This window comes from Aureobasidium pullulans (genome assembly GCF_000721785.1).
Source record: "Aureobasidium pullulans EXF-150 unplaced genomic scaffold scaffold_7, whole genome shotgun sequence".
NCBI classification, from domain to species: domain Eukaryota; kingdom Fungi; phylum Ascomycota; class Dothideomycetes; order Dothideales; family Saccotheciaceae; genus Aureobasidium; species Aureobasidium pullulans.
Window position 1 is genome coordinate 799,849 of NW_021941027.1, and position 27,198 is coordinate 827,046.

General features: G+C 51.1%; 11 protein-coding genes across 11 annotated transcripts; 4 read left to right on the top strand and 7 right to left on the bottom strand.

Moving 5' to 3' along the window:
* Window positions 1-118: 118 nt before the first annotated feature.
* Window positions 119-1,217, bottom strand: M438DRAFT_364601 (uncharacterized protein; the record flags this gene model as incomplete). Its single annotated transcript, XM_029907738.1, has 1 exon — window positions 119-1,217. One exon carries the CDS (start codon window positions 1,215-1,217, stop codon window positions 339-341), a length of 879 nt encoding a protein of 292 aa, XP_029761708.1. The 3' UTR covers window positions 119-338.
* A 570-nt stretch (window positions 1,218-1,787) lies between these two features.
* Window positions 1,788-4,042, bottom strand: M438DRAFT_344830 (WH1-domain-containing protein). Its single transcript, XM_029905305.1, has 3 exons — window positions 3,630-4,042; window positions 2,060-3,581; window positions 1,788-2,006 (listed from the first exon to the last, which is right to left on the bottom strand). The coding sequence occupies exons 1-3, from the start codon at window positions 3,837-3,839 to the stop codon at window positions 1,978-1,980; spliced, it is 1,761 nt and encodes a 586-aa protein (XP_029761709.1). The 5' UTR covers window positions 3,840-4,042; the 3' UTR covers window positions 1,788-1,977.
* A 143-nt stretch (window positions 4,043-4,185) lies between these two features.
* Window positions 4,186-5,081, bottom strand: M438DRAFT_344831 (nucleic acid-binding protein). The gene is made up of 3 exons (XM_029905306.1): window positions 4,962-5,081; window positions 4,815-4,893; window positions 4,186-4,751 (listed from the first exon to the last, which is right to left on the bottom strand). The coding sequence occupies exons 1-3, from the start codon at window positions 4,980-4,982 to the stop codon at window positions 4,405-4,407; spliced, it is 447 nt and encodes a 148-aa protein (XP_029761710.1). The 5' UTR covers window positions 4,983-5,081; the 3' UTR covers window positions 4,186-4,404.
* Window positions 5,038-5,868, top strand: M438DRAFT_197043 (uncharacterized protein). The gene has a single exon (XM_029899312.1). It carries the CDS (start codon window positions 5,263-5,265, stop codon window positions 5,719-5,721), a length of 459 nt encoding a protein of 152 aa, XP_029761711.1. The 5' UTR covers window positions 5,038-5,262; the 3' UTR covers window positions 5,722-5,868.
* A 1,264-nt stretch (window positions 5,869-7,132) lies between these two features.
* M438DRAFT_317183 (S-adenosyl-L-methionine-dependent methyltransferase) lies at window positions 7,133-9,632 on the bottom strand. The gene is made up of 2 exons (XM_029902734.1): window positions 9,278-9,632; window positions 7,133-9,227 (listed from the first exon to the last, which is right to left on the bottom strand). The coding sequence occupies exons 1-2, from the start codon at window positions 9,324-9,326 to the stop codon at window positions 7,222-7,224; spliced, it is 2,055 nt and encodes a 684-aa protein (XP_029761712.1). The 5' UTR covers window positions 9,327-9,632; the 3' UTR covers window positions 7,133-7,221.
* Window positions 9,633-10,333: 701 nt separating this feature from the next.
* M438DRAFT_344834 (Amidophosphoribosyltransferase) lies at window positions 10,334-12,612 on the top strand. Its single transcript, XM_029905307.1, has 2 exons — window positions 10,334-10,450; window positions 10,643-12,612. Exon 2 carries the CDS (start codon window positions 10,694-10,696, stop codon window positions 12,437-12,439), a length of 1,746 nt encoding a protein of 581 aa, XP_029761713.1. The 5' UTR covers window positions 10,334-10,450; window positions 10,643-10,693; the 3' UTR covers window positions 12,440-12,612.
* An 809-nt stretch (window positions 12,613-13,421) lies between these two features.
* Window positions 13,422-13,997, top strand: M438DRAFT_258428 (uncharacterized protein; the record flags this gene model as incomplete). The annotated part of the gene is made up of 2 exons (XM_029899740.1): window positions 13,422-13,628; window positions 13,794-13,997. Coding segments are annotated over 2 exons (411 nt in total), but the record flags the coding sequence as incomplete, so codon positions are not given.
* Window positions 13,998-14,726: 729 nt separating this feature from the next.
* On the bottom strand, window positions 14,727-17,374 carry M438DRAFT_334418 (uncharacterized protein; the record flags this gene model as incomplete). The annotated part of the gene is made up of 3 exons (XM_029903710.1): window positions 14,727-16,547; window positions 16,595-16,994; window positions 17,067-17,374. 3 exons carry the CDS (start codon window positions 17,372-17,374, stop codon window positions 14,727-14,729), a joined length of 2,529 nt encoding a protein of 842 aa, XP_029761715.1.
* A 1,047-nt stretch (window positions 17,375-18,421) lies between these two features.
* Window positions 18,422-18,908, bottom strand: M438DRAFT_197141 (uncharacterized protein). Its single transcript, XM_029899313.1, has one exon. The coding sequence runs from the start codon at window positions 18,780-18,782 to the stop codon at window positions 18,465-18,467; it is 318 nt and encodes a 105-aa protein (XP_029761716.1). The 5' UTR covers window positions 18,783-18,908; the 3' UTR covers window positions 18,422-18,464.
* A 4,631-nt stretch (window positions 18,909-23,539) lies between these two features.
* Window positions 23,540-24,854, bottom strand: M438DRAFT_271489 (FMN-dependent alpha-hydroxy acid dehydrogenase; the record flags this gene model as incomplete). Its single annotated transcript, XM_029900485.1, has 2 exons — window positions 23,540-23,647; window positions 23,700-24,854. The coding sequence occupies 2 exons, from the start codon at window positions 24,852-24,854 to the stop codon at window positions 23,540-23,542; spliced, it is 1,263 nt and encodes a 420-aa protein (XP_029761717.1).
* An 825-nt stretch (window positions 24,855-25,679) lies between these two features.
* M438DRAFT_271411 (uncharacterized protein) lies at window positions 25,680-26,900 on the top strand (the record flags this gene model as incomplete). Its single annotated transcript, XM_029900476.1, has 2 exons — window positions 25,680-26,112; window positions 26,281-26,900. The coding sequence occupies 2 exons, from the start codon at window positions 25,680-25,682 to the stop codon at window positions 26,898-26,900; spliced, it is 1,053 nt and encodes a 350-aa protein (XP_029761718.1).
* Between the last annotated feature and the right edge of the window lie 298 nt (window positions 26,901-27,198).

A 27,198-nucleotide genomic window follows, 5' to 3' on the forward strand; every position in this document is an offset into this window, starting at 1 on the left:
TACACGCTGACAATGCTCAGCACATGACTACTGTATAGGATTTGCGCGATTGGGCAAGAACACGATGAGCGGGACAAGTTACGAACCCAGATTCTCCTTGCTGTATATACATTTGTCTCGTTGACCAGGTTCTGAGCAAGGACGATGTACACTACCGTTGTCCGAATGGTTTGGTCGGTCCTCTATGTTTCGAGTGCTCCTTTTGTGACTGCAGGTGAGAGCCCAATTCGTAAGACGTTCCAAAACCATGGTTTGTGAGTTGGAGCTATGTCTACCTTCCTCGGATTATTCGACTCGCTGCAAATACCATGCTCGCATTGGTCATATCGGACCTCCTCTCAGATGTCTGAGCGAGAAGTCCAGCCCAGCCATGACTTCGCTGGAGTCAAACTTTTAATAGAAGACGTGATGGCACTTTCTCCTTCAGAAACAGGTACCACACCCTTGACCTGCACGCACACCGTACCATCCAACGTCTCGAGCTGTGCATCAACTCCAATATCATTGGCCGACGCAGTCTCAAAGGCACCATATCTAGGCACAGCACGCACAACGTAGAACGCATTTGCATACGTCGGCTTCTTGTATGTCAGATCCAACCTCGTCGGCTCGGTAGGCCCCACAGAAGCATCCTGTGCAGGGGCAATACCCTTTGCCAACCTCGCTGCCAGCACCATCTTATCCGCGACCACAGTCGCAATGCCACCGCCATGTGTAACGCCAGGCCATCCAGACATGGCACCGCCGAACCACACCACGGCTACCAGTTCATGCTCTTTCTCATTCCAGAATACGCGTTGTACGCCTAGCGAGCGGGCTCCGGATAACGAATCTGACACCAACGAGCCATCTAGCGTTGTCGGGTCGAGTTCGCGCCAGACGCCTTCGTCGCCGCGAAGGCTTGCTGCTACGGCTGTGCATTTTCCTCGTAGGACTTTTACTTTGAATTCAGAGTCGATGCGGGTGTTGAGATCTTGCATGAGAATGCCATCTTCGTGTGTTTCTGGTAGTGGGTGCGGTGGTGGTGCGATTGTGTGCGAGACGATTGTACCCGTGGTGCCGCCAACCGCTAGGCCGATGGATGTCCAGAGGATGATGCCGCGGTATTTGCGGAAGAGTGATGGTGCGGTATTGGGGTTCTGATTGAGTGTCGAGGCTTTTCTAACTTGGCGTATGCCTCTCAGGCTCCGTGTGGAGCTGGTCCGTAGGTTGTTCATCATGTGTGTCTGTGATAGAAGATGGGCTCTCGTCTGTGACGAAGTATTTGTGTTCAAAGCTGACCATGCTGGCCGGATCACCCTGATCTAATCATCATTCATTAACAGCACCACAAAACCTCATTCGATTGGTCCGATCACTTCAGTAATTTGTACTTCCTATTCGTTGGTAGCTGCAGTGATATAACTTTCGTGTGAAAAGGCTGTAGGTTTCTCATATTCGAGTTGCTCCTTGCTTTTGAACTTTCAGCATCAACATTGTTGTCCGTCCGCATCCGGAAACAATTAGATCGCGCATCAGTTTGAGCGCATAAAACTTGGTACCTAGCGCATGCTAGCTATCATAGACCGTATGCAACAGTGATAGTGCAGGACAGATTGACAATAGAAGACTGCCCGGTGGAAGTGTTGTACAATTGAGCCATGCTGTTTGATTCTCGAATGGTTTGTGCATTCTCTGGCGAGTACCTACATAGAGCATGTTTATGAAAGTTTCATAAAAAGACCAAGAGGAACCACAAAAGGTCTAACCGAGTTCAATAGAGATAGAGTGGCCGAGGAAAAGAAGCAGTGTTTGACATGGATCATTGCTGATCGGAACTCTATACTACTGGAAAAGCGGCGTGACAGCCTTGATATATGATAGATTGACAATATTTGTCCCCTGTAATGGAGGAGTGCGCTATCGGTGGTATCTCTGATAAAAACACCTCGCTCGACTAAAAATGGATACGCCTTTGAATCACTTCTTTGCAAAAATCTACCAATCGTCCTTGTCGTCTTCGTCATCTGTGGAATTGTCAGCACACGGTAACTACTGATAGAGCAGAGGCAAAACTTACCACTATGGCTGACCTTGGACTTTCTCGCAGCGAGCGCACTAGCCAAAGCACCGGCAAGACCACCGCCAGCAGCAGCATCACCGCCGCCGCCACCAGTACTGGCTGAAGCAGCAGGTTCACCACCAGGTACTGCTGCAGCACTGCGGTCTTTCTTCTCTTGATCTGATACCTTCTTGAGACGGGCACCACCTCGGATGGAGGCCAAAAGATCGTCTCTGCCGCCTCCGCCGACTGGGGGCAAAGGTGGAGGTGCTGGTGCATCTCCACCGGGAGCACGGCCTGGTGGCAATGGAGGAGGTGGAGGAGCGCCACCCATAGGAGGCATTGGTGGAGGCGGAGGCGGAGGCGGTGGAGCACCACCTGATGGTGGGAGAGGAGGGGGAGGGGGCGGAAGATTGCCAGTAGCAGGAGGAGGCGGAACAGGACGAGCAGATGGCGGAGGAAGAGGTGGTGGAGGAGGAGCACCCGAGTTGGGAGTCTTTGGAGGCAGTGGGGGTGGCATGGGAATACCAGGGGAGGCGACATTGTTCCTGGCTGGGGGAGGAGGGGGTACAGGGCCTCTGGCAGGTGTGGGAGGAGGACCGGATGGAATACGAGAACCCGCAAAAGGAGGAGGAACACCAAACTTGGACGAAGATGGTTCTTCGGCTGGCGCTCTTGCTGGAATACGTGGTGGAGGGGGAGGAGCGACAGAAGAGGTAGCCCTTGACCTGGCAGGTGGTGGAGGAGCATTGGCGAACTTTCCAGCATCGGCAATTGGAGGAGGAGCACGAAACATAGGTCTCGGAGGCGAGGGAGCGCGTGGAGGCGAAGGAGAGGGTGATGGAGGTCTCGCCGGTGCTGCACCCCTCCTAGGCTGTGGTGGAGCAGGCGGAGGACCGCGTCTGGAGTTGGTTCCACTACCTCCTGTGGTTTGGGGGGACATCTGTGCAGCGACAGGAGGGGGTGGTGGAGGAGCTCTAGCTTTGCGCTCTTCTTCGGCAGCAGCACTGGCCTTGTGCTGTTCGAGGTATGTCTGAATGAAGCCAGAGTGCTCCTCTAGTTGATCCTCGGTAATGCCCATGCCCAGTAGCTGGTTAAGGACTTCTTGCACAACGGGATCTGACATGTCCAGATTGTGAGATGGCGTAGGGCGAGCAGGCGCGGCATGGCTGATAGTCATCTCACGTGGAGGAATAATGGACTGAGCGGGGGGAGGGGCGGCATTGGAATGGCGATGTCCAGGCAGCAGACTGCTGAGTCCGAAGCGATGTTTGGTCGAGCCACCACCGCCGGCACTGGGTGAAGCATAGCTCTGAGAAGTGCCACTGCCGCTGCCAAAGGGCTTGTTTCTTGTATTCTTGTGTGCATTCTTCTCGCGCTCGTCCATCTTCTTCTTGAACTGCTTTGCTTCCTTCTCATCGGCAAAAGACAGACCGGCCAGGCAGTCCTCGAGCTCAAAGGTGTGGAAGAAGGTACGGTCCTGGTTGTATTGGAACGTGTCGTAGATTTCCTGGTCCCAGATGACGCCGCGGTTGGCGGGCTGGACAGAGCATTAGCGGGGCACACGGTATGGTTTCCTTGGACATACCGAGACGTCGACCATCTTGACCCAGAAGGTATTGCCGACCAGGTCATTGGCGAGGACTACAGCGCCCTGCAGGCCGGTATACTGCCATCGATTGTGGTTTGGGTAGGCAATGTACAACTTGGCCACGGCGACGGCATGGATCTTGTTGGAAGCCTTGGGCACCTGCCGCTTGACATTCTGCTTGTCGTCGTCGTTCAGTATAGAGGGCATTCTGAGGGTATGCACATGTGTCAATTCACAGTGGCGCAGGCGAGAGTGGGGGAGTCGAAGATGGTGAAACTACTCGTAGACAGCAAGTAAAGAGCAAGAGGCACGCGTACGTCAGTCAGCGTTTGGAAGCCGTGGCCGGGACCCAAGGCCGATGGATGAGCATTGAACACCAGTGACCAGTGACCAGCCTCTCCCACGCGCGTCCTTCGCCGAGCCCGCCGCTTCCGCACTTCCAATTTTGGCTTCCCATGTATTTGATCGCTGCTGCCCAATCACATGTGCCTGCAATCAAATCTCAAAATACTCGATGTGGTCATGAAGATGGAAATGCACCGAATGGTCATTACGGGGTACTAGGGTATTGTTTATGCATTGCGTTCGTCAGGTAGTAGAAGCAGGTAGTAAAAGAAGTTCATTTTTGCCAGCCCGGCGGCGTCAGACCCAGTTTGAAGGAAGATGCTCGTGAAAGAAAAGGACGCCCAACGCTGGTTAAAATCGTGAATGCCGCCTGGCAGATCCATCTATGCATCGCCAGCAGCCCAACTGCACAATCCAAGCGAGTTGCTTAGATGTCGTCAATGTCGACCTCACCGCCGCTCTCGCTGTCGTCCTCGCCGAAGTCGAAGCCGATGCCCTCTTCCTCACCGCCGTATGTGTCGGTCTCGTTGATCTTGGCCGACTCGGGCAGCTCGCCGTATGCCTTCAAGCTTCGTGCTTCGTCGGCGTTGTACTTGAGGATGACGTCGCCCTTCTCGTCCTGGTAGTCACGCAGCGACAAGAGGATAATGTCGCCCTGGTTGATCCAGACCTTCTTTCGCAGCTTGCCACGGATGTGTCCTAGTCTCTTCTCGCCGTCGAAACATTGTGCTTCCAGTCGGCCGTTACCCAGCATCTTGACGACTTGGGCGTATTCTGTAGCGTCCGCTGTCAGTCCCGTGTCTTTTTGCGCCTTGTTTGTTGTAGAGTGCCACATACCCTGACCCTCCTCCTTGAAGGTGAGCTCACGCTTCTCGTTGTCGTTCTCGTTCTTTCCTCTTCTTCGGTTCTTACCACCCTATTTGCCACATACAAGTCAGATGGTGTTTTTTTCGTCGTGGTCGCTCGGGCTTTGCGGGCGCATACCTTTCCCTTGTTCTTGGGCATGGCGAATGTGTCGCTTGTGAATTTGGACTTTGACTAGTGCGGCTTCGTTGCCTGGGTCTAAGGGTGCGAAAAAGTCGTTGACAGTAAAGTGCTTGTCGTTGTGGAAAAGAAAGAGAGTGGAGGGGTGGTCGCTGTGACGCATGGGTTGCTTTGGGTGGGGGATTCAGAGCCTGCCAAATCTCTTGGCCAGCGCCTAAACACTTCCACCGCGCTTTCACTACGAGTAGGCCATTGTTCTCTCTTTTCTTTGTTCGTCTGTTCACTCCTCAATGATCACATCATGTCGCGGGCTCGACTTCCCAAAAGAGCTCTCACCACTCTGTACCACCTGCGATTCGAGCGTTTTCCGAACTCTTTGAATTGTGCCAGGTTCAATAATACCCAAGGCATTGCCAGTGATGATCGCCATCCTCTACAAATTCCCTTCTCACGTCGCCTCGAGGCTTGGAATCCAAACCGACTACACTGGATCATCAAGACTCCCGTGTCTATCTCCAAGAAACGTACCGTTCGCTCCTGGGTCATGAGAAGGTTTCGAGACACCTTTATAGACGAATTGGAAAAGAATGGCTTCAACAGATGGGGCGAACCTGTTGATGCTACCAAGAGAAAGTCACCTCTTACCGGCGCCTTGGCCATTACCATTACTCCTCCTGCACTGACCGCTTCTGTTACAGAGGTGCGCGGAGTCTGCAATTTGATTCTACAAAAGAATGTGATCTCTCGTCAGAGGCCATGAAATCAGTTGTTTTCATACATCCATGCCTTACCGACATGCACCAGCAAGGAGAGGTCGATCTCTCTTGAAGTGGTATTTTGCTACCACTATGGCACTGTCAATTCGACCACGGCTGCCGCTCACTATGGATGAAGGTCATGACTAGTGTTGACGCAGCAACCTCACAGCCTCTCCCATGGACAAAGCTGTCTACAATGTTTGCTTGCCTGACATTTACGATTAAGATCCCTCGCACTAGCGACCGAAGACATGGCCCCGTTGATGCCCATCTGTTGGACGTCGACCATCCTACTCCATGTACAGTACTCGATGGCCTATCTTCCGTGTCAACCTCTCGTCCTCGTTCTACCCTCTTACTCAATTCGAAGAGAGTGTGGACACATTCAACCTGTTGCCGCTACAGTGGGATGGAATGAGGACATCATTCATGCACGTGGAGCATTCCTCGTGCTACAGCTTGCAAGTCTGCGTCGCATATGATCAAATCTCGCCGCAGATGTCTAGTGGTCATTCAGGCAGTGTTTCTCATTTCTGGAGAAGCCTCAGAGCAGAGAGTTGCGATCTGTGTAGCCATTCGAGACTTCGAACTTTCTGGCGCGCTGAAACCGTACTAGAGAGTGATGCTAGAGTAGGTTACAATCGTCTCAAGGCTCAGGAGTCAAAGGTGTACAATCTGTCATTGATTTAACGGGCTTTCTCTTAATGATTTATGCATGTCCCAATTGAACCTTTCCAGCACATGCTTCCAAACTTGGTCATCGGATAAAAGTGTCGATCCTCTGACGGAATGCACGATGACTTTCAACTCATGGCCGTGTCCAGTGAGAGCGTATAGAGACGCCTGTTCTCCGTGGACGACTACAGAACAAAAACATCATACATCTCTTCAGCTTTCAATGTGTCAAGGAACCACCAAAGGAGAGATGGTAAAAGACTACAGCACACGGCCTTACACATTTCGATACTAGAGACGGGGCAGAGAGAGTTAGACACTGTCAGGCGTGTGGCTATTGGAACGCACAGTAATCCTCAACTCAGAATCGTGTCCAGTGACAGTTTATGAGAGGGGGTTGGCGAAGGTAGTCAAGTTCGAGTTTGCGCACTGTTAGAGATGGGTGGAAAGAAGAACATTAAACACGAGCAACATGTTGATAGACTTTTTGTATGCACTAGCCACATCTCATGGGAACATTATAGAAGAGAACGATTTGATTGCTACTAACGAGAAACAAAAAGGTGATGTTGTCTGGAACCATCCTTCGTCCTGCGATTGCTATCGACCTCCTCCTTCTTTTGTTTTTGACTATCAGATGGCGAAGACAGTGATTGCGATCCTCGGCCAGGAAGAAAACATGGAACGAGGAAACAACATCATGGGAAAGCATGTTCTGTGCTCTGCGTTTTGAAGACAAAGGAAAACATGCAGGGGAAAAAACAATGTGGCTGGCTGACTTGTGAAGAACGTGAAAGAGGCAGAAAAGTCCATACAGCACATGTAACTCAAGTCAAGTCCATAACAACTCTCTCGTCTTTCATCATTTGCTCGATGTCGACATCAACGTCGTCGTCGTCGTGAGTCAAATCGATAGGTGCAACTCTTTCACGATCTTCCTCGTCAACCTCTTCGAAGCACTTGCGAATGCTTGCGTAAAGCTTCGAGGAGAACGCAGGTGGGACTGCGTTTCCAACTTGCTGAACGACAGAAGTTCTGTTGCCAATGAACACATGGTCCAGGGGGAAGGTTTGGAAGCACGCAAACTCTCGCTCGGTGTAATGACGCTTGCCACTGTAATGCCAGTTGTTTAAGCCACCGCTAGTGGTTATGCATCCTCTCACCAGCTGGTGAGGGCTGTATGGCAGGAAGTCTTTGGGATCCAGGTTGCCTGGGTTGTGGTTTGGTGTATTGTGGCGGATGGGTTGGAGGGCATCGGCAATGGTCACTGAGGGCCTCAGACCGACAACAGGGTTGGCGGGAGAGGGAGAATGAGTGGGTAAAGGAAAGTCTGGCAATGGATGACCAGGGCAGGCTCCGAGCATTATGAGACGCTTTCGGGCTTGAGGGACACCATACTCAGAGAGAGTGTGAACGGCCCACTTGACTGAGTAGTTCATGGAAGTAAACTGCCAGACGAAGTCGTTGAAAATCTGCTTCTTGCCCTTGTTGAGAGCACCAAAGGTCTGCTCAAGCGTAGCAACCATAGGCGTAGCCTTGCGCAGGATGTCCGAAATACAAAAAAGAGTCGCCTCGTTAGCGTCGTGATTCTTGCCTCTGACGGTGTAGGCGGTAGAGACAGTCTTGCAAACCGTACTCATGTGGCAACAACGAACATGCGCATTGCTCTGCTTGCGACAAGTCAAGTTGTCGTGAATGCTTTCTTCAAACACTTGTGTGCCAGGGAAGTTGAGACGATATGTAGAGCAGGCATCCTTGTCGTGATCGACGGCGTACAAAATCTTGAAGCCACTCATCTTAGCTCCGACCGAAACGCCTCCAGCTCCACAGAAGAAGTCGGCGAATGTGAAGGCTGAGTCGGCCCTTAGGTCCGAGATGCGCATCTTTCCCATCTGACCTAGGATATCCGCTAAGCCCTTAGCATCTTTGCTGGCTGCTTCTTCAGCAGTAAGGTCAACGACAGAGAGGTCAGAGTCGACTTCGGGAACAGCTCGACGCAGCATGAAGTCCGGAATGGCCAGACCTTCATCACATTCGGCGTCGGTCAGTCTCTCAAGAGACTGCACATGTGGATAGCCAGTCATCAGATCCGTGGCGTTAGTGTACTGGAAGACTCTTTTCCATCTGCATGTGAGCCCGGCATTGGCTTGGACAAAAGCTGGGTTTCGTCCAGTCATGTCTTCGAATGTGCGGAAACTGTTTTGAGGGAACAGAGCATTGGTGTGTCTCAAGCCACGAATTCCAGTGGCCAGATTGACAGGAACGTCATGGAGAGATTGCGTGTGGATAGGACGGGAATCTCCTAGGTTATGCTGAAGGACTTGATACACTTCGTTGAGCTTTTTGGGAAGCATGCCCTCTAGAGTCCTAGCGCGACGGAAGAGAATACCTCTAAGGTAGACATTCTTGGTGTCCAGATCCTCAAATATGCTCTCGATACGAAGGAAATCACCGCACTTGAAGGGAGCACTGGGATCTATGCGCAGCTCAACGGTAAGACCGGGAACGACACAGTGCTTGTCCGAGACCCAATGTGCTTCAAGGAATGCCGTGTTGACAATAGGCTTCGTCCTGGGCTCGTAGACAACGAAGGGTCTTTTTGGTCTTCTTTTGGGGGTACTTGCAGGGCTTGACGATTGGGGCGCGCCCCAGCGAGCATCGTTGTCAGTGACCGGAGTTCGCTCAGAAATAAATTCCACGTCATCATCATCGATGTTGTCGTCTTCGATAGTGATCGTATCATAGGGATTGCCCTCTTTATCGTCGATAGTGATCATATTGTACATGTTCGTATTCATGTAGTCGTCGTCATCATCATCGATCATGATGGGCTCTGTCATGGAGGTCAGATAAAAACGTGGAAGGATCATGTTAATCACTAACGATGATGAGTGCCTGTACGGTCAGGTGCGACACTGCTTGGTCTGCGCATCTTGGATTGATCCGAGGAAAGGTAGGATATGATGGGGAGCAATGATTGATAGATGCCAGTCGACGTGGTTTTGTATTCAGAGGTTGGATTGCTGTACTGTTTGAAAAGCAGAGAAGCTCAATGAGAACCAGCAAAGTGAAGGCAGCTCAATGAGAACTAGCAGAGTGAAGGCCGCGGAGAGTCAGGCTCAAGACATGAATGAACCTTGTTGTGGTGTAGGATGGATGAGGGTGAGGTCAAAAGTGTGGCAGGAAAAAGAACAGATAGACACCCTTCCACAGTAGTCTTATTGCTTTGAAGTGAAAGGTAAGTGGAGGTGTGCACAGAATAAAGAAGAGTAGGTTAAGTAGAGAGTTGAGACAAAAGAGCGCATAGATGTTGAGAGGTGTTGTAGGAGGAGGTGAAACCATGTTCCATCACGTCTTGGACCAACTTCAAGTGAAGAGTACCATCGGATCAAGGGCTTTCAACCTTCAGACCAGTGTACCACCACGGATGCCTTTCCTTTGCTGTCCTCGATATCAAACTTGCCTTCTTCAGAAACGACTGTAATCAAAGATATAACGAAGCTGTATTTCTGATGTCAAACATGTAGACATTGATAAAACCATAAAATACGAGTCGTGAATGATGACCTAGGGGACCGATCCTGGCAGCATCCCATGATCTCTCTGCATGTCCGACTTTGTCTCAATGGCAGAAAGACCCATAGATTCTTCGGTCTTCATAGCGCAATCTTGAAAAGTCTTGTTACCGGAGTCCAGAGCTTCCTGCACAGGTGACGCTACGGTGCTCTCGAGGTTGTGATCAGATAAGCAGACTTCGCAGGAGCTCCGGAAAGGAGGATGGAAAATCAGGTGGACCCCGCTATCGGGCCCTCGGACGCTCAGGCCCTTGGCACTCGTGGGCTGCCCGGCGCCCGGGTGTAGATAATTCTTTTTCGCCCTGGAGCTCGAAGAACCCTTCCTAACAAAATGTCTATCTCCATTCCAAGAGCCTTTCCAAGGCATCAACTGCCCTTTCCTGTTCACTGACAATCTGGTCAGGCCCATGTCCAGCTGCCAATAACATCTTCGCTATCTTTACGCGCACCCCTCGACCCTACTCCAAGGCTTCCTTGACTCGTGAGTTGCAGACTTTTCTTTTGCGCCCAAAAACACCTTCACTTTGCACGGATGAGATCAGAAGTAAAAAATAGATGTTAGACTAGTGATCTTTCATGAACACATTTTCTAGAACTGAGCAACACCTTGACCACACGCCTTGACAAGAAGCACTACTTGAACAAGCCCGGCTAACCTCGAGTCACCGAACAGAACCCCTCATTCTCTACCCCTCACAAATCCTCATCCATATAGCCATACATCATGTGTGGTATCCTCGGCGTTATTCACGGCAACCCGTCGTCACTCGACGCTGCCGCTGAGATCCACCAGGCTCTCTACTACCTGCAGCACCGTGGTCAGGACGCTTGCGGTATTGCCGCCTGTACCCGCAATGGTCGCATCTACCAGTGCAAGGGCAATGGTCTCGCTGCCAAAGTCTTCCACGACGGCTCCCGCGTTGCCGACCTCCCTGGCTTCATGGGCATTGGACACCTGAGATACCCCACCGCCGGCAGCAGTGCCAACTCAGAAGCACAGCCCTTCTACGTCAACAGCCCCTACGGCATTGCTCTTACACACAACGGCAACTTGATCAACGCTCCCGAACTCAGAGAGTACCTCGACCAAGTCGCTCACAGACACATCAACACAGACAGCGACAGTGAGCTGATGCTGAACATCTTCGCCAACGAGTTGAACGAGACCAAGAAGGCCAGAGTCAACGCTAACGATTGTTTCGCTGCTCTCGAGCGCATGTACAAGCGCTGCTCCGGTGGTTGGGCTTGTACCGCTATGCTTGCTGGTTTCGGTCTCATTGGTTTCCGTGATGCCTATGGTATCCGCCCTATGGTTCTCGGCTCGAAGCCTTCGGACGATGGTATCGGTACTGACTACATGATGGCTTCGGAATCTGTCGCTCTGTCGCAATGCGGCTACAAGAACATCGTCGACATCAAGCCCGGTCAGGCTGTCATCATCGAGAAGGGCAAGGAGCCCGTCTTCTCGCAAGTCGCTCAAGAACTGAACTACGCCCCCGATATCTTCGAATACGTCTACTTTGCTCGCCCCGAGTCAGTCATTGACGGTATCTCCGTCCACCGCAGTCGCCAACTGATGGGCTACCGTCTCGCCGAAACCATCAAGCAGCAACTTACCCCCGAACAACTCGCAAGCATCGATGCCGTTATCCCTATCCCCGAGACCAGCTTGATCTCTGCCTACGCCGTTTCCAAACACCTCAAGATCCCTTACTGCCAGGGCTTCGTTAAGAACCGCTACATCTTCCGTACCTTCATCATGCCGAATCAGAAGGCTCGTCAAAAGGGTGTGCGCGCCAAGCTCAACGCTATCCCTATCGAGTTCCAGGACAAGAACGTGCTGCTCGTTGATGACAGTATCGTTAGAGGTACTACCAGTCGCGAGATCGTTCTCATGGCCAAGGAAGCTGGTGCCAAGCAGGTCTTCTTCGCCAGTTGTGCTCCTCCTATCACCTACGCTCACATCTATGGTATTGATCTCGCCTCATCTTCAGAGCTCATTGCCCACCACAGCAGCTCTCAGGATATCGCCAAGAAGATTGGTGCCGACGCCGTCGTCTACCAGTCTCTGAAGGATCTCGAAGAGTCTTGCGCCGAAGCCAGCCCCCGCCCAAACCAGAAATTCGAAGTCGGTGTCTTCTGCGGCACATATGTCACTCCCGTCAACAACGATTACTTTGAGCACCTTGAGCGCATGCGCGGAGATGCCAAGAAGCTGAAGGTCATGGAGAGTGCTCGTGAGGCCGTCAGACAAGGCACTGCCGGAGAAGACGAGGTGCGCATGGCAGCCAGTGGGGTGAAGGTTGATCATCAAGGCAATGTTGTGCCTGCTGACGAAGGCAATAAAGCACAAGTCAGTGCTGTCAAGAAGATCACAGCCGACGGCGACAATGAGGAAAAGAGGCCGAAAGATGGCTTGGTCCACCGCGGAAGCCAGGACGTCTCTCTGCACAACTTGAACGATTATTAAATGATGAAAGGGTGGGTTTGGCCGTTTGGAACGGTAGAAGGATTTCAGACACAGGAGACAAGGATGGCGTTTCAGGCGTGAGGTTACATTCAACCCTTCGTAAGAGGGAGACGCAGGAGGGAGGAGCATTGTCTTTGCTAGAGTAGAACGTCTTTTCTTGCTGCAAAGCTACATACGCAAGAAATCAATAGTCAATTGACTTTAATTCATGTTCGAGATCCACAATGACCCACAAAGGAGATGGTGGAGGAATCCGCGGTTAGCGTGCCTCGTCTCCATGCTAAAGTTTGTCACTTAACCAGCGGTATCAACGCACAGTTCTTTGCGGATCCGAGTCGTGTCCAGTGAGAGTGTGTCAGGTAGACGCTCTTCATGGATGACTTTCCGATCGCGAAAGCATCTTGCATTTCGTCAGCTCATATGCGGCTAAGCAAAAGGCGAGAGAGAGCAGCAACATCCAATTAACCAACGTGGGGCCCTTGGTGCCCTATCTCATCAAGCTGTTGAGAAGTTGCCAGCGCCTGAAGGATCGTAATTAATGTTGTTTGATGAACATCTCACTCTTGCAAAGGGTGGGCATGTGCTACCGGCATCGCTCTCGCCAATTATTGTGGTGAACTACAGAGGCTTAATTCTTGTTTCTCGCGCCGAGATGCGGGCCGCCCAGGGCAGGAGTAACCAGGGCAGCAAGCCAGAGCCCCCCACAGGCGACCCACGGCGAGGCCGAAATGCAACAACACTCTACCGCACTCTCCAAAGGCGCACATCCTCATCATTTCCGGCCATCAACACCGACGTAACGCAGACAGCAACTTGCGCGGTAACCTAGCTGGATACAAAAAAAGCCATTTGCATCCGTTTGCGAATTATTCCGAGCCTTCCCGGTCCAGACGCAAGTGGATGAAAGTCAAAAGATGAGCCTCCATCTATGGTGCCCAAGAAACACTCATCCTCGTCGTCTCGAGCAGCGGCGCCTACACCTTCTACGGTTCCTCCGTCACAGCTGGGTCTGAATGGGGAAGAGGTTGCGACTTTCCAACGACATCAGCAGGTCGCGTTGTCCAGGGCAAACAACAATGCTCGTGCGGCGGCCGCAAATGGCAGAGTCTTGGTGGACACCAGCAGCCTACAGCTTCTAGCCCATTATTTCGATCATGTCATGGCTGGTATACAGCAGAGAGCCGATCTTGTGAGTACTCTGGCCCGTGAACTCCTGGTTTCGTGTGTAGCGTGCTTCTTCTAGTTTGGCTGGCGGGATATCTAAGCCCCATGTGTCATGTGTCATCATTGAACTATGACTGTTACATTTAGCCATGCTTTCAAACGCACCTACTGACAGCACCGTGTTTTGGAGTTGACCCGCGAAACCCAAGCATCAGTACAACGACAGAGCTCAAGAGCGATATCTTCAATCCAGGCTGCAAATGCGGAAATCGCCCGTGTGCAAGGCCTCCTAAGACAGATTGATGAGCTCGAGACAGAGTTTGACAAGATACGACGCATTCGCGACATTGTGGCGGCGTTCAGGAGCAGAGTTGAGGCGTTGGAGAGGAGAGTGAGGTGATGGCGCGTCGAGTAAGGAGAAAAGCCAAGGGGTACTCATGAGCACCCAGGTCTCAAACATCCGCCAGGACGTTTGTATGGTTCTTTTGGAACGACAATTGCACCAGAGGGACTCATGTCCAAACATCACGTTGAAATGGCATGACATTGTATTAGAGTTGATTACGCAGCTCCTAAGAACTCCAATAGGAAAGTAGTCAGTCTAAAGATTGGATCGTGTAAACAACCAGGCAAACAAGAGGAAATAAATCAAAATCGTGTACCATCATTGCCACGGGCAGTATCTTCAAGCCGCCCTACACAAAATTCCGTCCGTCTCATTAGAAAGTCAGATGAAAAGCCATAGGGATCTGATAATCCCACACAATTCGGAATCCGCCCCACCAGTCTATCAAGGGAATCATAAACAAAAACAAAAATACCACACCTCTTCCAGGATACAACGCCAAAGAACACCGTGCAAGAAACAAATGCAGGCCGTAGATGCAACGGCCCGCTCACCCCAATAAAACATCAGAAAGCAGCCCCCGGTACAATCCCTGTTGGATGCCCAGTGCCGAAATACGGGCGGGTATATGATCGAACTGAAAAAGCAGAAAAGAATGCTCAGTTGAAGGCAGCGTGATTTAAGGCCAAAGATCACGGCATCACGTGTTGCGTGGAGAAATGTGGTTCTCCTTGTTGAGTACTGTCAGTCGACGAGGTGTCGCCAGTAGTCAACACCCTACAAACTCATGGTAAGCCATTCCCACTCTTGGGGGCCGGCTGGCATGCCAGAAGGTGTGGTGACCAGAGATCCGGGTGTACCGTTGTTGTTCATCATCATGGTCGGCTGCTGGCTGGGCGCGAATGAAGGCATAGGTGCTTGAGCGACCTCCTTTGGTTTGATGCTGGGAATATCATCCGCCTCACCCATCTCAATCTCTTGTGGAGAGCTACCGACTTTGCTCTGCTTGCGTTGACGCTTCGGTGCAACCATGCGCGTAGGGGCGGGGCCTGTGGCAGGCATCTGTGGCTTTGGTGGACCAGGTGCAATCGGCACTACGGTAGTCTTGGGCGCAATGACGGGGTTGTTCTGAGTGGTAGGGGTGTTTGCGGTCGTCGAAGAGCCAGCTGTGGATTTGGGAGAGTCGGCATCGTGGGTGGGCTTGGGAGTAGCGGCGGGAGTATGAGCCACAGAGTTCTTCCTGCTCGCGGCCTTCTTGGAACGGCTGGAGGAAGGACCGACAGTTGGGGCGCCCGCTCCGCCGCGGTTACGCTTTTTGATGACATCCGTCTTCAAACTGAGCGGACGTACAACGCCGTGAAGCTTGAGGAACAAACCACATGCGTTACACAGCGGGTGTCCTTCAGGGTTGCGGCGCCATAGAGGAGTGGTTTGTGTAAAGCAGTTTGTGCATGTGGTGGGCAGACCGTTGTCACCAGGCTTTGGACTTCCAGGACGAGAAGGAGCGACAGAGCTGAATCCAGTCGAAGACTCGGGCGGCGATGAGGGAGAGGATTGAGGGCGAGCAGAGAACATGCCATGCTGAGCAGCCATAGCGGCGGCGTTCGGGGTTGAGCTTGTACGGGGTATCTTCTTGAGACGAGGGTCGTTTCCGCGGTTGCGAATTTCGCTGACCGAGGCGGCTGAACCATGCGTGCGACCCAAGCTGCCCACACCCCAGTCCTGCGGGGAGGGAATCATCTCAGTATGCCCAATTGTAACGCCCTTGCGAGCGGGAGGGCCTGCGTAGCGAGCAGGCAGCGAATTAAACTGCCCTGAGGCGAGACCGCTCTCCCACTGGTATTCGCCCATTGCAGGATCTTCCATAGGTGAAAAATCAGTCTGCATCATAAAATTGTTTCTGTCGCCAAAGTTGGGTTCGTCGTCTTCGTTATCGGAGTCGGCTCCGAAGGTGAACATGTTGCTGTCACGCGGCAACGACATGCCGGTGGAGAGCACCTCGGTCGGATCGACATGGCCCGACATGGAGAAAGACGAGGGTTGGTTGAAGGAAGTCGATGGGTCGGGAGCGGAGACTTGACTGAACATGTTGTCGTTGTTGGGACTGAAAATGTACTGAGGCTGCATGCTAGCAACAGGGGTAGGCTGTTGGCTGGTATAGCTGCTCATGTGAGCGTGGTGCCTCAAGTCGACACTGCTAGAAGTGTTGAAGAAAACAGGCTCGTGCTCGGGGATAGGTTGAGGGGTCGAGACGCGGGACTGATAGGATGACTGAGGTGGCGAGCAGTAGTTGTTGGACATGATGGCCTGGTTGAACATGTTGGTGTATGGGCCATTGTTCATCATGGGCGAACCGACAGGCGAAAAATTGAAGTTGGTCTGGAAAGGGCCAGCCGACGATAGCAAGGGATCGTTGTGGTTGGAGTTGGCACCCGTGTCGAAGCCGAATGTGTCCAGGCCAAAGGGTACTTGGCCGTGAGTGTTAGGAGGATTGAAGGCGCCTGAGTCGAGCGAATAGTTGTTGAGGAGAGCATCGTTAGGCATACCAGTAGTGACAGGAGGGACCTGGGGTGAGCAGTCGGCACGTCGCTTTGGTGGCTAGAGAAGTCAGCAACGAGAAAGGCTTCAAGGAGTGAACGACTTACCCTGCGCTCATCAATGCTGGTCTTGCGTACATGGCGTTGGATATAGCCAAACTCATCGGTCGTTTTGTTCACAGCAGTGGGAGCGACCGACGGAGCCGAGGCACGCGCGACAAAGTCGTCCTGAGCCTCCTCTTGTAGCTGCTGATGGCGGCGAATAGGGATGCCCGTCGGAGTTGCCTTGAATTCCGAAGTCGCGGGGTCGAGCGAGGCAGGCGGCGAGGGTTGGCTGATGGGCGAAGCAATGGATGAGGGGACGATAAAGTCGTCTAGATTCATGTGATCGTGGGTGGGAGCGGGAAAGTGCGACTGAGACTGCGACTGCGACTGCGCTTCGGCCGACTGTCTCAATTGCGCAATTCCACTAGGTGCGTTGGCACGCTGTTGATAGTGAGCAAGCCGACTATTGTGGCTTGTTAGCATCGACTTGTTCTTTGTCTGGGAGCTCAAAGAGAGCTTGGACGAATAGTCATACCTCTGGTGCTGAGCCCGCCTCAGGTTCATCGACATCATTCTCCACGTCAAGTTTTCCATGCGCTCAGAGTTAGGTAGTGTGTTCTTCGTCTTGGAATATAGCTTCCAGATCTGGGTGCCAAGGGGATCTTTTCGTTGCAGTTCCTCTGGTGACTCGCCGTCCGTCTCGCGCCATGTTGCCGACTCGAACACTGAATCACGCAGCGCTCTTCGCGTTGACTCTGTAGGGGAATCCAGTGTGCTCGCGCTGGTAAGGGAATGTACGGCCGACGAGGTGGTGGAAGAGGAAGGTGCCATCATTTCGCCCATGTTGGTTGGGAAGGCACGCGGCGATGTCATTTGGTGGATGTTTTGGTGGCCCCCACGCTCTTCTGACATGAATATCCGCTTGGCTTAATACATAAGCGTTCGTGCGGGCGTAGCTGTCTTTGCTTCAACACGTTTGATGCGCAATTATCTCAGTTGGAACAGATGGTGAACAGATGGTAGTGGTGAACAGATGACGCGCTGGGTGGGATGTGCAGTATCTAATGTTGGCTCGTTTCCTCGGTCAGCAATGTAGGGGTGAGCACCGACCGCAATTCGGGACGTCGCCAGTTTTCTCTTATGGTGGTTTAATGGCTGTACACTAAAGCACAACAGGCTAGACCGGGCTTGTTAGACCCATGTCCAACCTTTAGGCACTTCGCGCGTGGATCTGCCACATGCTGGAGTGTCTGCCCTTGCCGTCGCACTTTCCAACTGGTCCCTTATTTCTCTTTGATTCACATTGTTCAAGCCCTCGTGTTACGATACTTTGGATTCGTCCGTGATGGTTTGTTCGAAGGCTATCATGCCCTCTCTCGAATCGTGTTGGCACATCACTCACAGCCCATACAGCATCGGCTCAGGTGAACACCGACATGAACCCCCACGCCATCAGATCTCTGTATTTCCAAAGCCCCCAAGATGACGACGGGTCACAGCGTTGACAGCCATCCAAGAGACCCACCACTGCGGCTCAAAACCTTGCTCCTCCTATTGCATTGTACGAGTGTTTGGTGCCGTTGTAGAACCGCTCGGTGGCTCGGTTGAGGAACCCACCTACATACTTGGGCCCGTTCATCATTTGGCCCTCAATATGCAACATGAACATCATCAATATATCCATCTACATCCTTGCACACCCACGATCTCACCTTCACGCAGTGATGTGGATGCTCCTACTCGAGTACTCCCTTGCCTCTTGCACTGTCTGTCCTGACTCACGAGATTGTCTTGATCAACGACCATTTCTCGACATCTCCTCCTCCTACCCGTGCGCGACACTCTAACTCCCCACACCAACCAGTGTGGACCATCCGTGAAATTCCGAGGTAGACCCTGATCTTCGGTTCATCTCTTTGGGGCTTCAAAACCTTCATCCGAAGCGATTCGGAGACATCCAACTGGGGACCTCCAACTGGCGACACGGATGTGACCGCTTGGAAGCTAGAATCGACCTCGTGAATCTCCGCCTGAATCTTGAATCTTCATGACTCTCTGAGGAAGCGCTTTGCACCAATGATGTCTGGTTATTTACTAAATGTCCACAAGCAACTACCGATGTATCGTGGGTGGTTAGCTGATCTTCACACGCTTCACAATCCTGCAAAGCGAACAAGCAAAAGCAAAAAAAAAATGCACGAGACAACAAGCTCCACCGTTCCCCTAGACCTGTCGCTTCCGTTTCTTGCATGCTACGATTTTCTTGCGAGTCTCGAGACTTCGTTATTACTGAAGTGCCGAAATACACGCTTGACGTACCGCAATTGGTCTCTAGGCTCTCGAAAAGACCTGGCCATTCAATAGGGAATCATGCCTCTTGAGCCGGATTAGTGAGCCAGTCGATTTCAGGGACTTGTCCCTGTGTTTCCGCACACGACCACCGGCGAGCGGATGTCGCATCTTTAGCGCATCCCCGTCATTTTGGGTTAGACGCGCCCGAACCATGTGGATTGTGGATGGCAATGGAGCTAGCGGATACGGACAGCCCAACGAGACTTACCACGAGTCAACGTCGCCTTCTCCAGGATCAATTTGGTTGGAATTAAATCCGGTCGGCGGAGCCAGTCCATACATTTTAGCAACTCGCAGTACATGTGATAGAGGTGTCGAAAGATTCGAGCCGTGTGCTATGCTGCAAAGACATGCATGAATGTGCAAGTACCTACTAGAAGCTTTCACTTGGTGGTCAGGAAGGCTGGAGTTGACGCCGTTTCCAAGCCTTCCAAGCCACCACCACGGCTCTTCCTTCTCGAGGTGGGTCTGCGACTTTGCATCCTCCAGCTTGAGCGGCGGAACGCGGTGAAAATAACTAGGCCGCAGAACTGGTTTCTCCGGCACCGTCTACCCATTGTGTATTGTCGCGTGTCGTTGTTTGTGCCCTGAGGTCAGTCGTACCTGAATCGAAAGAACAGTCGGCGCACGTCCGTTTGCCTCGGCGAGAAATCCAGAGCGGCAGAACAGTCCTTCCGATATTAGCCTGTGCTTGTTGCAGGCGGCCGCGTGGAGCCAGGCGTTCGCATCCATCAGACGAGGGACTCTGCTTCGGGCCTCTCCTGGGCGACGCGGTTGCTTCGGCCGATGCTCATCAGCTGCATTGATCATCTCTCTTCGCCTATGGCACTTGTTTTTCTGCATAGCCTTGCTCAAGTAGTATATGGGTGGATATTGGCTTTTCAAAGACTGATCTGATGAGGGCTGACTGATTAATGCGAGGCAAGATTGTGGAGTCCAGAACATGAAAAGGCGCTCCTGCATGTCGATTGTCGGGCGGCCACACTCGCTTGCACGGGGCCGCGGGCGCGAGTAGCTAAATTCAACTGGAGATGATGATCCCAAGGTGCTCCACTGTCCATAGCGGTTGGAAGACAATAACCAGATTCGTGGCTGCCACCAAGTGAGGTGGGTAGATTTGTTTAATGTCGCGTGAGGGTTGCTGCTGCAGTGCTGATGAGGGCCGGCCCCTCAAGCCCTGTGTGTTTTGGATGCGAGGTCTTGGTTGGGATGGGAGTGTTGATCATGAAGAGGTGAGTATCCAAAGCAAGCGATTGTGGGCGTGGTGTAGAAGTTATATGCGCGCGTGAGCACGGCATGATAAGAGAGTGCTGGCAAGAAGATAGATAGACATTCCTATCGAGCACCAATGTCGCGATTTCTCCCTGTTCGCACCTGCTCTGTTGATGCTTATCTGCGATGGCGTTATCAGTGTCTGAGCTGCTGCTCATCTGGGGCATGCAGGTCAATCCTCTCTTATCAAGCAAGTTAGGCAGGTGATGTTTGAAGGAGTGAGATTCTGGAGCGACGTAGAACAAGACAAGCATTGTTGCGAAAAAAAATATTCGGGAAACCCCAAGAATCATGTCGACCCCCTCGTGGCCATCAAGGTCGCACGTGGTTGCGCAAGATCACGCTATGGATTTCTATGACTACAAAATATAACCCCACTCCCAACGACGTGGTACTTCTCCAACAAGACTATAAAGCTGCTGCCTTCTGGTCGTGTGCGCTCACGTGGACCTTGACTTCGGACCTAAAATCGGATCTTGTATGGGCACAGCTGGACAAGCATTCTGGAATCCCTTCTTGGACAACATTTGACCCGGACGATATGACACATCTGACAGAAAAACAATAATCACGCGACACACTCCATGCTGTTTCGATTATGACGAATCGGTTCTGGATACATGACTGGCTCAATTGATCGGGACTGTAGTGGAAGAAAGAGCTAGGGAGCTGAATGGTAGTAGAGTTAGGAGAGAAGAACAGCCAATCGACCATAGTGTCAAGGACGAGAAAGAGGTGGAAGACTGTTGAACAAGCTCGATACTCGGGACCTTGAGATACACTCTCACTGAGTGTTTTAGGACCGAGTATTGTAAACACAGGGCCATGGAAGTCGAGCAGAACCGAGCTCTCGGCTTGCCGTGCCGCTATGCAAAGAGCTATCACTAGACAAGAAGGTTTCCAAGTAGAGCTAAATTGTCCAAAAAAGTACAGGGAACTTTCCACTTTCAGCGAAGCACGCATTCGACTATCGTAAAAAAATCTTTGATAGCTGGTTGGATGCTCAGTTTGCGTTCGAGAATCTCGGTTCTGTTGCAATTTCTCTTTGTACACATTCACGCTACCCCTGACATGGTCGTGTGGACGCTACAATTCTGGACTACATGGATCAGGCCAAGCTAAGTCACAAAGAACCATCTCGACCTCGAATCGATTGTGAGATTATCTCTGCATGCTAGCATGCTGTTAGCGCTCAACTCTGTGGCGAGTCTAGATGTCGTCTACGTTGTACGTGTTGCCCATTTCAGACCATGTACTGATGCCTGTAAAACCGGGCTTGTCGATCGTCATCTGAAGTGACAGTTTTCCATTGGGCTGAAGTCGCAAGAAATGGAAGGATCACTGTCGCTGAGTTGTCAATGACAATGCTCAAGCCGTCTTCGCTACTAAGCGACACGCTCCAGCCCACCGATTCTTAGCTAAGCCACTCGCCCTCCGACTTATAACCAAAGCGGACTACCGGATTCGTCCGTATGCCATGTGTTACAATAGAGATAGGCTGATATCATTAAGGCAAACCAACTATAGACACTGACACGTGGTGTGACCTTCGAACTTATTCTCAGAATGAGCGTGTTAGACTGGTCACCTGCAATGTCTATCGACCATGTTCACAAAACCTACGACAAACCACTTCTACTTCTAGCGTACCGGGATTTGACCCAAGAAAGAACACCAGCATCTCTTGATGATACGGTTGTCACCACGTCGCACGGAACATGTTACATACAAAATCTTGAACAAGACTTTAGGGCCAGTCATCTGATGAAACATCAGTGTGAGAACCCAGCTGGGAAGAGAGTTACCAGACTCAATGGATCAACATAAGGCGAATCTGCTCGTCCACCATAGAATTGTTCATGGTGGAGGCTCGCAAATATGCTGGTTAGCCAACACAGCCTTGTAGACTTCATCTTGTGGACTCATCATACTTCAACTCGGTTTTTCAGGTACGTGGAGGGAAGTTGCAGTTTGGCGATCACAACACGATAGACTATGAGACTACGTACTGAAGAGCTATAATCATGTAAAGTAAGGTAACAATCAGTTGAAGAAGATTGAACGAATAGATTCGAGGCATGAGATGCAACAGAAGGATGACTCGACATCAAAAAGTTAATAACTTTCTACCAAGTGCGAATGCAGAGACTGGTAGAGGCAGTGTAGTCAGTTAGGCGTAACGGAGAGAACGAAGGGTCGACGACGTAAAGGACCAAAAATTGGCAAAAAGAGCAACGCCCGACCAGAGGCTCGAACTCTGAACCTTGAGATCTCTAATAGATAAAAGTCTCACGCGCTGACCAATTGTGCCAGCCGGGCAGAAGATAGCAATATTGTTTGAAAATGCACTATGATCCTTCAATTTGGTGCGACCGTCAGCTCGCAGAGCATCTTCCTGTCGCAATGATCCTGCGACTTGCTGTAACATCGCTTAAATATAAAACCCTTGTTCATGACTTGCTACACCTTAGAGATCTTTCCTAGATGATGTCTAATTGTTTGTGTGTCTGCATTTGCCTCTAGTTGCAAGGTTAACAGCGATAAACGGGAGTGAGACATGCTTAGCTAATAACGTAGTCTTGACGTGTAAGAACGTAGTGATTACGGTTGTCCCTTTACGAATTAAAACATAGATAATTGTCACGCCATAGGCATCTTTGTGTGCGCTATAGGCTATGTTTGCCTTTAAAGGTCGAATGTTTATTAATTAGACCTCGCAACCTGTGCGTAGGTGGCCACCCTGTCATCAATCACTTGACCTAGACAGAATATATTTTGTAGACACTTTTTTTAAGGGGCATCTTCTGAACTCACCGAGCGCTGTAGTATGAACAGTAGTTCTAGAGTGAGCTTCTAATTGATGCATAGGCCGTCATATAGACTAAGAGCTATATTATCGAGTTGTACTATACCCCTGTTGCAAAGTGAGGATTGTACTATAGTGGATGAAGCCTCCCTATGTGCCGACCTTTGTCACTCGTGTGCTCGAGTAGCTGTAGAAACATATAATCTTACCACCTTAAAGGCGACTTCCACTAGAGTTGATAGCTAGCGCATCTTCATGGACGACTGTGCTAAACTCCAAGACATTGTGTATTCCTACAGCCTATATATTCAGCTGTGGTCGCGGGAGATGACTAGAACTCACAACTCCTAGCGCACGAAGAATAGGCAGAAGCAAAAAGATCCCGCTGGAAAATAGAACCTTGAAAGCATTCATTAAATAGGTCACAAATGCAACAATTTGGGAAGAAACATTTCATTACCATACTTCGTAGCTAGTATTAGAAGTGATTTATCTTAGAATCCATGTATAAATTCTAAAAAAAATTCGAATCATAGTCTACAATAACCGTGCTGTCGAGGGTGTTTCGGAGTGACTGTTTAGTTATTTGAGTGTCTGTCTCCAGGGTAGAACGTGCGACGAAGCATGCTCTTATCGCACTCTTTGATAGATGAGATACCAGCAAGTCCCATACTCTGATCAAGGTCCTGAAAAATATTAGCGTGTTACTCGCAAATAACCTTCACCAGATACACTTACTGCCAAGAGGCCCTTGAAAGCATCTTTAGCTCCTGCCTTGCCGGCAATACCAAGACCGTAGACCCAAGGACGACCAATAAGAACACCTTTAGCGCCGAGGGATAGCGCCTTGATAATGTCCACACCAGTTCTGATACCACTGTCAAACAAGACTTCGATCTTGTCACCGACCGCTTCGACAATCTCGGGAAGCATCTCGAGACTGCCAACTGCTCCATCGCACTGGCGACCACCGTGGTTGGAAACAACGATGCCCTGAACACCAACCTCAGCGGCCTTTCTAGCATCCTCAACATGCTGAATACCCTTGAGAACAATAGGACCATCCCAGTTGTCCTTCAAGTGCTGCACTTCTTCCCAAGTGTGGGCAGCGCCAGGGAAAACCTTCGCCTGCCATTCGAGAGCAGCATCGTGGATGTTATCTTCAACCTCCTGGCCATGCTTGTCCTTGAACTGTCGACGGAAGACGGGGTCAGAAAAGCCAATAGCATCACCAATGCCCTTCATAAATGGCACGTAAGCACCGTCAAGGTCAAGTGGGCGCCAACTCAAGGACCAAGTATCAAGAGTCACGACCAAGACTTCATAGCCAGACTTCTTCGCTCTTGAGAGCATGCTTTCGGTGATTTCTTTGTCGTGAGGCCAGTAAAGCTGGAACCATCTGTGTCCGTCACCGTTCGCTTCGGCGACCTCCTCAATTGTGGATGACGAGGCAGTTGACAAGATGTAAGGAACTCCGATTTCAGCGGCAACTTCGGCAACTCCAGTCTCCTTGTCCTCGTGGAAGATCGACTGGACACCAACAGGAGCGACGAGACAAGGCGTGGGATATTCCTTTCCGAGGATAGTTGTCTTCAAGTTTCGGTGCGTAGTATCGCGCAGCATTCTCGGAACCACTTTCCAAGTCCTAAAGGCTAAACGGTTTGCGTCCATGGTAGCTCCTTCGCCGGCGCCTCCACCAACATAGTTGTAGCTTCTCTTGTTCATAGCCTCCTTTGCTTGTGCCTCAAGCTTGTTTGGGTTGGTAGTCACAGTAGGGACGACATTGTCGTACATTCCTCTGCGGTAGATCTCGGTCTGAAAAGCACCGTAGTGATCGTGTTGGGTAGGGACGTTACCCTTGTCGTCCTGGTGGGTTCCTTGGATGGCGTTCATCGTGAATTGAAGTATATGACGGACAAGATAGAAGTGGAAGATGGAAAAGTCAACTTGAATGAGCACCTACAATTCTTGATTAAATAGTGATGGCGACAAGCATAACCGTCTTGGAGAGACACCAAAAAAGTGATGTAGGAAATGACGTTCATCAGCTCCGCGGTGCCGAAGGGCCGAAAACGATCATGGAAGGAATTTGTGTTCTTCTGCGTCCCACTGCAAGCACATCACCATGACCAAGAAGCCTTTCTCGGCGCAAGTTTCGTGAAAGAAGCTTGTTTTGACAAGCGCTACTTCCAAGATATCTGCTCCGGTTACTCATGACATGGAGTTGTGCCGCGAAAGAGGGGAGCGCTGTCTCCAGTCATCAAGCTTCCTCGTTCGGATGGTTGCGGACGACTAGCTGCGTATGACACAATGATTCTCATGGTCGTTGTGGTCCACAAATAGTTACAGGCCGCTACAGTTGCAGAATATGTATACAGGTAGACGACCACCAGCCATACTGCGCCGATTGCTTACGATTTCGAGTGGCCACACCGCCGTATTTTGCTTGCGTATACGGCGTATCGTCCAATGACAGACGATTCCGAACAACGCCCCAGGAAACACAGGTGGCCGCGTATGCAACCTTGCGGCCATCGTCGTCATGATAGATGCTGTGTTAAGGTAGATGCTGTCAAGGTAAATGCTGTTTCGAGATTTCTGCTACATTATTGATATTTAAACGCCGGTCGCGCTTTCCTCGTCCCACTCAACAGTTTCCCATCTGAACGACATCACGAAAGCTGCAACCGGTATCAGCAATCAGCAATCGTCAAAGACATGGATCCACAAAATTCGGAGAAACACTCAGAGGCATATGCACAGCCTCCAGCATACTATGAGCAGGCACCTCCTCTGCCTCCTCGCACCGCTAGCACGTCAAGCACATTGCAGCCAGGCGGCGGACAGCCATCATATCCAGCACCCCCTCAGAGATTGCTGAGCGCGAGGTCATCAACCGAAGATATCTCATCACCAGTTCATTACACCCGAGACCCGCACAAACTTGTGGCATATCTGGTACCCTTCCCCAAACCAAAGCTTCATGGCATTCCACCAGAGGCCATTCCTGCCAGGTTCCTAATCTACACGCCCCCACCTCCTCCTTTGAAATCACCCAAAGAAGGAGAGAAGGAGGCCAAGGTCCACAAACTGCAACGAAAATGGCAAGAGGAAGTACGTTCAGCAAAAACCTCGACTGCCAAAACTGCAAGTTGGCAAGGCGTGAAGAGCAAAGCGACAAAAGCCATTGATGTAGCTATGGGCTGGACGAAGAGCTCCAACCTGGAATTCATCAACAGAATCAATATCGAAGGCGACAAAGGCACCAATAAGCACTCACAAGATGGACACCCGGAAGATCAAGAGACACACCGTACAGTCGGGCTCGAAGAGATGGTTCTTATCTATCCTAACAGCATCAAAAGTTCTCCAGATCAGCTCAAGATCGAGTTTGTCCAATCAATGATGAGAAGCAAGAGTAAAGCTCAGAGAGACTCTGTCATCGCCACCGGATTGCTACCTGTGTCTGCCGCCATCGATATCATGGCCACGTTGATCTGGCCATTCGGAGGACTGCTGGAGATTGACGCAGTCTGGGCAGCTGCTTCGATCAGAGGTGCAAAGATTTCTCGTAACGTGACGAAACGACTCACGTCGACCTCCACCACCGGCAAGCATGACGAAGACACTTTGAAGCTTTCCTTCACGCCCTCTCCTCGTCTTGAAGTACTGGACAAATACCTAGGGGCGAAATGCCATGACAAAGATGCAAAGACTTTCCCCTCGTTCGGCGCTGCTCCGACCGAGACAGATTGTCTCCAAGCTATTGGATGGGCACCCAGTCAAACTGGTGGCGACGCGAAGAACTGGGAGGACGAGCACTGGGAGACTGCGGAGGTCAAGGAGGACTTGAAGACTGTCATGACTAAAGCAGCACGTGAATGGGAGAAATGGTGTAAAGCCTATGAGAAGAACCCCGAGAAGGCAGTGAAGAAGTAACCAGAGAATATGCACTCCGATGGACGTGTTTATTCATTGAACACGTTTTGGAAACTCGACCGGCTTTATGATGCTTCCACGTGCGCTAGAGTCTGTCATGCCTAGGCTGCTGAAATGCACCATGATGTTCGGACTGAAGTCGTATGTAGAGGAAAGGTGCGGAGTAGCACAAATCCATGGAAGACTCAGGCAAGACGACAACCGCTGTGCGTATCCACAGCTTCAACGTCTCCAAATATGGTTGAGGGATGATGGCGAGGGAGACAGTACCTCGTAGGTGAAGGGGTTGACATATAAT

Excerpts from the sequence above, each read along its gene's own strand:
- M438DRAFT_317183 (XM_029902734.1), bottom strand. The coding sequence starts at position 9,326 with ATGCGCAGACCAAGCAGTGTCGCACCTGACCGTACAGGCACTCATCAT. Across the intron at positions 9,228-9,277 it reads CCGTACAGGCACTCATCATC|AGCCCATCATGATCGATGAT; the intron begins GTTAGTGATTAA and ends CCTCCATGACAG.
- M438DRAFT_344834 (XM_029905307.1), top strand. The coding sequence starts at position 10,694 with ATGTGTGGTATCCTCGGCGTTATTCACGGCAACCCGTCGTCACTCGAC.
- M438DRAFT_197043 (XM_029899312.1), top strand. The coding sequence starts at position 5,263 with ATGTCGCGGGCTCGACTTCCCAAAAGAGCTCTCACCACTCTGTACCAC.
- M438DRAFT_344830 (XM_029905305.1), bottom strand. The coding sequence starts at position 3,839 with ATGCCCTCTATACTGAACGACGACGACAAGCAGAATGTCAAGCGGCAG. Across the intron at positions 3,582-3,629 it reads TCAAGATGGTCGACGTCTCG|CCCGCCAACCGCGGCGTCAT; the intron begins GTATGTCCAAGG and ends TGCTCTGTCCAG. Across the intron at positions 2,007-2,059 it reads GTCCAAGGTCAGCCATAGTG|ATGACGAAGACGACAAGGAC; the intron begins GTAAGTTTTGCC and ends ACAATTCCACAG.
- M438DRAFT_197141 (XM_029899313.1), bottom strand. The coding sequence starts at position 18,782 with ATGCAAGAAACGGAAGCGACAGGTCTAGGGGAACGGTGGAGCTTGTTG.
- M438DRAFT_344831 (XM_029905306.1), bottom strand. The coding sequence starts at position 4,982 with ATGCCCAAGAACAAGGGAAAG. Across the intron at positions 4,894-4,961 it reads TGCCCAAGAACAAGGGAAAG|GGTGGTAAGAACCGAAGAAG; the intron begins GTATGCGCCCGC and ends TGTGGCAAATAG. Across the intron at positions 4,752-4,814 it reads CTTCAAGGAGGAGGGTCAGG|AATACGCCCAAGTCGTCAAG; the intron begins GTATGTGGCACT and ends CGGACGCTACAG.